This window comes from Sinocyclocheilus anshuiensis, unplaced genomic scaffold (genome assembly GCF_001515605.1).
Source record: "Sinocyclocheilus anshuiensis isolate Anshui unplaced genomic scaffold, SAMN03320099.WGS_v1.1 scaffold126, whole genome shotgun sequence".
Lineage (NCBI taxonomy): Eukaryota > Metazoa > Chordata > Actinopteri > Cypriniformes > Cyprinidae > Sinocyclocheilus > Sinocyclocheilus anshuiensis.
Genome location: NW_015546026.1, coordinates 628,930 through 637,923, shown reverse-complemented (window position 1 = coordinate 637,923; position 8,994 = coordinate 628,930). Strand labels below are relative to the sequence as shown.

The window sequence follows — 8,994 nt, the reverse complement described above, 5'->3', positions numbered from 1 at the left end:
ACAGTATAAGTCATTATAATCCATAATTATGTCCCCACTGGATGCAACGAATGCCTCGTTTATAATGGGTTTTCATGTTTTTGAATCATCGCTCCGGCCTGACAGGGCATCATCACAATATGGTAAGGGGCGTAACATTTCCGTCACACGCTTGAGGTATTCGGCCTATCACAACGCACTGGGTAGCTGGCCAATCACAGCACACCTCGCTTTTTTAGAACGATGAGCTTTGTAAAAATCTACGCGTTTCAGAAAGGCGGGGCATAGAGGAGAAACAATAATGTACAGTATGTGGAAAATAATGTGTCTTTTGAACCTTAAACCGCATAAACACATTTCATTACACCAAATACACAAAATAATGTTATTTTTAGCAGCATCATATGACCCCTTTAATGATACAAAATTACTGGTCTGCTGACTGTCCAGTGTCATTTGTTTTTAAAAGATGTGTCCAGCTAAAATGAAGGTCTTATATTATAGAAAAGAAACAAAACATTTCTGCATTTGATGGAGCAGCGATTCTCTAGTTTTGCAATGCAATCCTCCCACTTTAAACAACTCTGATTTATGGTGGAATACATGTGCATTTAAATGTGCCTTCGAGAAAATATTAGTGGTGCTTGCCTATGCAAAATTTGCTGCCAGGATGCTAGAGTGTCTTAGGTAGATTTAATGTGGTTAGTTTGTTTTTCGAGTTTGCACAAAGGCTCGCTTCCTAAGTTTAGGGCATTTTTTTCCACTCACGAAAATCATAAATTCAGATGCTTTGGAAAGCAATAGCCAGACTCTCCTTAACAATCTGCACAATTTGATAATTGATAATTGTATCACTCATGTTCGTACTGTAGCACACACATACGACATGAGTGACGTGTTGTATTTATTATGTAGGCTCAAGGGTTTTCAAAACCCTCTAATTCCAACAATGGTCAACATTAATAGCGATACTCACTACAAACCACCACTAATTACATTTCAGTGTAGTTTTTTGTCAGGATGCTTATGGAAGAATGAGGTAATGCTCACAAGGGAATGGGCTTTGTTTGCACTTCTCATGTGTCAAACCTGAGCTATATGGGCTTTGTGCAGCATTCATCAGAATATGAGAACACCTTCCTCAGCAGCATCCTCATCATCTCTGAAAGCATGTGACTCCGCTATACTAAATATACTAAAGTTCCAATCACTCCCTGAGGATATTACCAATGATGACAAATAACCTCAGATCATATAGAGAATATAGAGAAAGTGCTACATAAAGACAAAGACAGTAATTGTCCAGGTAACTGAGACGATGTGTTGACCAACTTCATGCACACTATCAAATGGAGTATACTTTGAAAGGCTACTCATTCGACTGTATGCATACGCTAGGATAGGTGTACAAAAACTAAGTATACTCTGGGCTTAAAGGGGTCATCGGATGCTAAATTCACTTTTACATGTTGTTTGAACATAAATGTGTGTTGGCAGTGTGTGTACACATCTACCCTATAATGATAAAAATCCACCCAGTGTTTTTTATTTAATCCCTAAAAATAATATACCCTTTTTCAAATCAGGCCATTCTCAGTTTCTTGTCTGTGTGACGGCACACGGACGAAGGCCGCTCCCACAATAGTTGATTGACATGGCTGTCTTACATTAGACCTGCCCTGAGTGAGTCCGACCCAAGCGGCAACCTTCCGGTCTCTCTCTTGAAACCAACACGGAAGTGACTTAAACTGCAACTCATTGACTGGCCGCTAGAGACTGGCTCCAAAAGGGAGTCAATCCCATAGACACCCCCCCATGTTAAAATGCCCAATTTACAGCAGAAAAAAATGTGTTTAAAGCCCGGTACAAAAAGTGGTTTTGGTCTATATAGCTATTTATGCCATTCATGACAACCGTGAGGGGGGTGAATTTTTTTATAACTCGTCCGTTTAAATTATATTAAGCCTTAAAGTTCTGCATAATTAAGGGTGTGGCCACTTGAGTGACAGGTGGATTGCCGCTGCTGTCACCACCATCGAGCTAGGTGGGTGTGGTTTCAGCAACCAGCTCCACCCACGTCCCACGTCTTTGCCCATTTTCGATTATCCAGAAGTGATGCACGCTGACACGCTTCCAAGATGGCGACGGCCCGCTTTGCCCACTTTAGGCTTCAAAAATGCTCTTCAGAAACCTACGGGTGACGTCACGGACACTACGTCCATGTTTTTTTTTACAGTCTATGGGCCGACCGCCATTGTTTTGACGCTGGAGCAGGGACGTAGACAAGAATGTCTCCATAGCAATTGAGGTGTTTTGTTGTTGGATGTAATAATGACATAGCAGTCATCATTTACTCCCGACATCTGAGCTGCTGAAGACGCAGTGGAGTATGTTTGTTTTTGAAGGGAATGCACCTCCCGATCTACCTAAATGCGCTTATGTTCGCGCGAATCATTCATGATCCAGCTTCACTTACAGCAGAAGTGAGTTTAAGGGTTTTTTTATGAATCTTTGCAGTCGCCTTTCCTATTAACGTGCTTGTTAGCAAGTTTCGTGGCTAAATGTGGCTAAAGTAAACAGTCTCTCAGAGCACGGCTCGTCACCCCACGGAAAAGAGGGGCGGGGTGAGCAGAGTTCATTAGCATTTAAAGCAACATACAATAAATGGGTTGATTTCTGTGGAGCTGATTTTGACAAGGTAAAAAGGGTGTTGTTTTACACTACCATTGAGAAATTTTAACCAAAGTATATTATAGACTTTTCATTAAGACCCTAAAGAATCATATCAACTTGTGGAAAATGGGCATCCGATGACCCCTTTAAATCAGAACATGTTGGACTTGAACATCTGGAAGCGAAAATCTGTGCGCCAAATACACGGCCTCAATCTCCAGACTGTTCCACTGGGCATGAAACAGATGCCTATTGCACACAGTACCGACCTAAGGTGGAAGCATCACTATGACTTTGTGAATAAACACCTGCCCCATCAGAATTCCCAAGATCAAAGATTGAGGTCTCTTCCAGGGCAGTAAAGGGCAGCCTGATAACAGGCCCATTCCACCTTGACTTTGGGCTGTGAGGCCACAAAGAGGCAAACTCAGACCCGGCTAAAATTTCCTCCATAGTCCATAGCAGCATTTCAAGAGGAAGATCAGCTAAAGTTGCAACCATATGCCCCAACACCCTGTGAAAAGTCCTGGTGGTGAGAAAATGCTATGGATGATATCCAAATGCTGCACTGACAAACTCTATGAGTGGGCCAGCACCAGTCAATCTTAGAGGTAGGCCTAATTTATGTTTCAAATGCCCTCAAGTCTTAGCCAAGCTAGTGCCGCATCCTTGCACTTATCAAACAGAAGAATGAGAAACTAATATGTGAAACTCAATCTTGATTAATATTTATTTCCTGGTGTTTTGCACGAGAATGGAAGATGGTGTGATGGGGAGGGGCACACTGATTTTCTACTACAGTCCCAGCTTGTGCAATGGGGGGGATGGTATGAAGTGTTTGTGACAGAGTGTGTCTATTGAACACTGATGTGTGCACCAGGATGCCTGAACATGGGGGCAGAGGCCACTTTTTACATCTTTGTGGGTCTGCTCTCCAACGCAAACTGTGGCGAGAAGCTAAACTGAAGTCCTTACAAAGGTGGTTTGAGGAACCTCAAATCCACCCTCCAGCAATCTCCAGCGGGACACTGAGAGGGAGAAATGCAAATTATGCAGTAGGCTTCTCTCTTGGTGATGAAGAATTAGTTGGAACACACTCATGGGTTTTCTTTAACATAGCAAAATTTCTCCATGGACAGCACTGCTTATTAAAAATTCCAGACTGATACACAGGTTCATCCAAGTGAAAGGCTTTGCCTCAGTCCCTGATGTGAGAGTAAGCCACAAATGCTGCTCCACAGAAACCATCCCTACCATGCTGTATCCCATTAAGCATGCAATGTGCTTTGTGGCCAGACGTGCTAAAGTGCTTGGAGGGAAGGGAAGGCTTGGACTTCCAAGGTGAGGTACTCCTCAGTCGATACCATGGCCACATAGCCATGCTAAACCTTGCAGTGGAGATACGGGTAAAAGGGAGGTAAGGCTTGGTTTCCGGCATGCTTCTCAGACTCCAAATGGCATACCCCTAAACAAGAGAGACTCATGACCTATACGCCACTGAGTCACTAGACAAAATGTGCTAAAACTATTGCACACTGAAGAAAAAAAAATAGGAAGTGATGGCACCAACCAGGCACTAATAAGGGCCATGTGACACAGCTTCTTATGGGCCGTAATTTAGTACCATCAGCCAATTAATTGGTGGAATTCTATATGGCTTCAGACCTTGTGACCACTAACACATTCACATTGTGTCATTATGCAGCATTGAGATCCTATGAAAGAGAATTGTGATGTGAACTAAAATTGTAAGTTTATGAATATTAATTATTAGAAAGTATACACTGAAATTTTACTGAATCCTTATAACTCAGCCGATATATTTTTTTCAAAGGCCAATATCTAGAGAGTAAGGATGTGTCCGCGCATTGTTCAGAAGGGAATGGGTAATCACCTAAAAATGGATGATGAATTATAAAAAAAAAAATGATAACAGATAACAGGTAAGCCAAGTAATTGCATGATATTTTAGATAAACACCTAAAAGGAAACTATAGTGAGTGTGTAAAGTGATAAACTATCTGTAAACTACACAACTGAAAATGAGTGCAGCATTATTAAATAAATTATTATTAAATAACAGCTGTGCTGAAAAGGTAGCTAGAAGCGTAGATAGGTAGAATGCTGTTTGTTTAAGGTATTAGAACATCAGCGTCAGTTCTTAGTGCATGAGTGCATCTGCAATTGTACAGTTCACAGAACAATTCTGGCACAAATGTATTTCATGTTTCATGTATAAATTAAATTACAATTATTTAATGATCAGAGATGCTTTATCTGTGTGTTGTACATGGGTTCCATAAGCTATTTTGCAATGGTTTCAAAACGTGGTGAGGACAAAGTTGACTTGTGGTGGGGACATGACCCACCCATCCTATACACAAATGATGTTTGTACTATGAACTATTTTTCCCTTTATTTACAGTTTTGTGTAATATTTATATATTAGATATTATTATATATTAGATAGATATTTATAGATCATTTGTAATAACAGCTTTATGAATTATACATGGCATATTTGCTGTATGTAAATGATGAAGAAAACATTACATTAAAAATGGCTTAAGGTTTAAGCCCCACCCTCATCTGGTTTGAGTCGAATAATAAGTATTTCACTGGCCCACACAGAATTCACAAACCCCTTGCGAGTAAATTTCTTTCTTTTTTGGGGGGGTGGGGGGTGGGGGGGCATTTCTGCTTAACACATCTTAATATTTCACAGAAGATTTACCCCCAAATGCGCCACAGAAAATCAGTCTGGCTTACTCGTTAGTACAGTCAGCAGAGAAACGGATGCCTGCTCAACAAATCCCTACTTGGATTAAACATCAATCACCCTGTATCCTCCTTCGCCACCCCATCCACCACCGCCCAAGTGGGGTTGGGTTAGAAGGGGAGACATATCAATAATGCAAACATCATTGATCTTGCATTCCTGCAAGATTCCTCCTCATTGCCTTCCTGAGTTTCACCAAGAAAGCTAAACCACATTGCTGAATTGCTGCTAATTCAGCTCAAAGACAGTGTTCCAGCATATTACAAAACTAATTTACAAAAGTGATGATAAATTCCTGTGAATATACTTAAGCTATATCAGAGTGCCCTTACATTGTCACCCATTATTTATATTTCTTTTTAGTCAGTTTATATTATTAGATGAGATACAATTTTTCTAAAGATTAAATTTAAAATTTTTACACTTAGATTTTGTTGTTGATGTTAAACTTCAAGCAGCACTGAAAGGTTTGTGCAATAAATAATTGGCAGCTGAGAATTTGAAACCAAATTATGGATGCTTTTAAATCAAAATTGTTAATACCATAATCAACCACACCCATATTTTATATATTTGTGCATATGTAGTTTATGGATTATTACATTTCAATGTTTAATTGTAGTGTTATTTTATTTTTGTGGCTAAGTTTACTTTTGAATGTTGCTACTGTTTTGGATCAATATTTGATGTCTAATTTAAAATATGGGTTCTGAAGAAAAACTAGTTGTGAACCATTGCCTTAATTCATTATATGTGCCTATATCTTATAAGCTTTCTCTCATCATATGAGGTGTTACATAATATTATGAAGTTATGTGTGCAGCAGCAAATAATGAAAATCACGGTTCCTCTTCTCCTTTTACAAATCTCTAGTTGCTTTGCTTGTTTTTATTAGAACTTTTGATGGAGGTTAAAAATAGTGTTTAGAGTGAACAGCGTTTTCTCATAATCGCTTCAATGCCAAGAATGGCTGAGATTTTAAGCACTCAAGTGGCAACAACAGTAGTATTCTCTTGTTTTGAAACGCATACATTTTTATCTGTCATGGTGAAGACATTTCATTGACTAGCCATTATATAGTATGTTTATTTAGGACTATCAGTTAGCGCCCACAAGGTAGGTTGTACTATCCTTGTGGAGACAAACATAAACACGCATACACACACATCCACAAAGGGTTCCATAAAAATCTTGTGGTAAACCATGATGTTGTTTCTTATATTGGACAGATATGTGTAGAGCGTACTCAAGCATACACACAAAGGGCAGCGGACCCGCCCCACACTCAACGTCAGACACATGGAACAAAGGTGTTTCACAGCAAGAGTGTTTTCACAGTGCTTAATGATTTAGGCATTATTTCACTCACAACAGTCTTAATTCTACAATATTAAACACCCTAAATATGTGCTGTATGTTATAGTATATAATCATTGTGAGTAGTAGGCTAATACAACATCTATACTGTATCATTTGGAAATCTTTTTTTTTTTTAAGTGTGACTAAATGTGAACCTGATTCAAAGGAAAATAGCAATGGAGGAAAAAAAAGAAAAAAAATGGAAATGGTGGACACCTGCCAGTCAAAACACTGTAATCAGCAGATGAATAGAAATATAAGTCTTGTATAGACTTTCCATGGTGTGGAGTGAGAGAGAGATTTCCTGAAATAACAATAAAACTGAGAAGAAACCTGCGAAGCACTTCTCCTGAACACACGCCCATTTTCACCTCAAAACAGATTTCTCATAAAAACAAAACCATCAGCATGCCTTGCAAAATCAAGGATCCAACCCAAGGCAAAAAAAACAAAACAAAAACATAAGCATGCACAAGACTTGCCACCTGACCATCAGCCAACCTCTTGAGAATGATATCAGTGTTGCACATTGTCATTTAAGCTGCAGTTACAAAGAAAACTAATTTGTTTTTCACATTTACAAAAATACTTGCTCAGGTATCTGAGCAGAGTTTATCACCAGAGTAAATCACCAACAACTACAACTCAATCAATTTCAAACTGTACTTATGATATACACATATCAAATAAACTGTATTTAAGAATGAACGGCATCAAGAACTTTCACAAACACTTAGATCCTCTAATACTACATCAAGACAGAGCGGGTCTTTAAAGTGAAGCCCATGTTTACCTTCTTTGGCCGCCTCCTCCTCCCTCCAAGCCCATTGAGTTTGTCTGTAGCCTCCATCCTGAGATGGGACTGAGTGTCTTCATTCATTACCCTCTGAAAGGAGTCAGCGTATCCCTCTTGTTGTCTTTTCTTAAAAGTTAAGTGCTCAATAAGTCCTTGGTTCAACCATCCAAAGGAGATCCCCTCTACTCTCTATAGTCTCCTAGTTCACAGTGATGGTGTAACAAATAAAGAGCGAGGGACTGGAAAGGGGGAGTGGCCGAGAGAGAGAGAGAGAGAGCAACAGAAGCTGGCCGCTAAAATAAGGAGAGTGATGGGTTTGGAGGGAGGAGGGAAGCACAATGGTGTCACCATGGTAACAACTCCCACCAGTGTTTATTGGGAAGCACAGCCAGTCCCAGTTGCCACCCATGTGTGTGTGTGTGTGTGTGTGTGTGTGTGTGTGCCTATTTTTTATATCTTCATGGCTACAAATGGAATAACAGGCATGAAAAAGGTAAAGGGTGAATGTCAATTTTTAATGTTAAACTATTTATGTATAACAGTATACCAGTCTTTGATGTGCTGCGTTTAAATGAAACATTATATTACCTTTAACTAAAAGTGAATACGTATTTCATTACAGTAAGGTGAATATTATAGTTACTAAATAAAAATTACTATTTAGAATAAGAAGAACTACAAAAAAGTACAAATGTGTAGATACATTAAACAAAAGCATACCCACAATAACAAACAGTGAAACTGTGAAGGCAAGATGTCTAGATAGATATCTACATTTTTCTTCTTTTGTCAAAATAAGAACCGTGTAACCTTAGCAAACTGGCTGCCATATTTTTCCCACCCAGTTAAAAGAGCTCTGTGTGATCTTTACATAGAAGAGATGCCTCTTATGTTAATGATTGCCCCTGGTCATGTCCCACTGCAACACAGCTGACAGAACATCATTACAAATCACAGCTGCTGCTTTAACAACAGTAGTGGTGAGGAGGTTATTATACTACAATTCTAAAGTCAAATCAAAACAGACATAAAGTTAGGCAGTCTTGTTAGTTGACAAAACATAACAATTTGAATTTTTATCAAATGAAAAAACATCAGATCACGCTCAGCCCGCCCGATTAGGGTTCGACGCCGTTTAACAGCCAAGGGAAGGTTGGTGCTCTAACAAGGAAGCTAAGGACAGCAGTCTCTCGCGTCATAGAGTGGCTCTTGAGGCCAGGCCTTATAGGTTTGCATGCACAGCTCTTAGCTGGCCACCGTTATACTTATTTTGACTTGATTTGTTTTCAATTTGAATTAAGTTCTACCATACTGGGAATTATGGGAACTGATAAAAAAAGTCATGTCATATAGTCTGTAAACTTTAAACATTCTGTCAACTAGACACTTTCTGTAAACAGTGGTTTTA

At 39.3% G+C, this 8,994-nt stretch overlaps 1 protein-coding gene across 1 annotated transcript in view; it reads right to left on the bottom strand.

Annotated features, from left to right (window-relative positions):
- ank2b (ankyrin 2b, neuronal) overlaps positions 1-7,764 on the bottom strand; it is a 128,961-nt gene extending 121,197 nt beyond the window's left edge. Inside the window, exon 1 of the mRNA XM_016499760.1 lies at positions 7,584-7,764. Coding sequence (XP_016355246.1) covers positions 7,584-7,670 — 87 coding nt within the window. The 5' untranslated portion in view covers positions 7,671-7,764. The remainder of the gene's footprint in view (positions 1-7,583) is intronic.
- Positions 7,765-8,994: the final 1,230 nt, after the last annotated feature.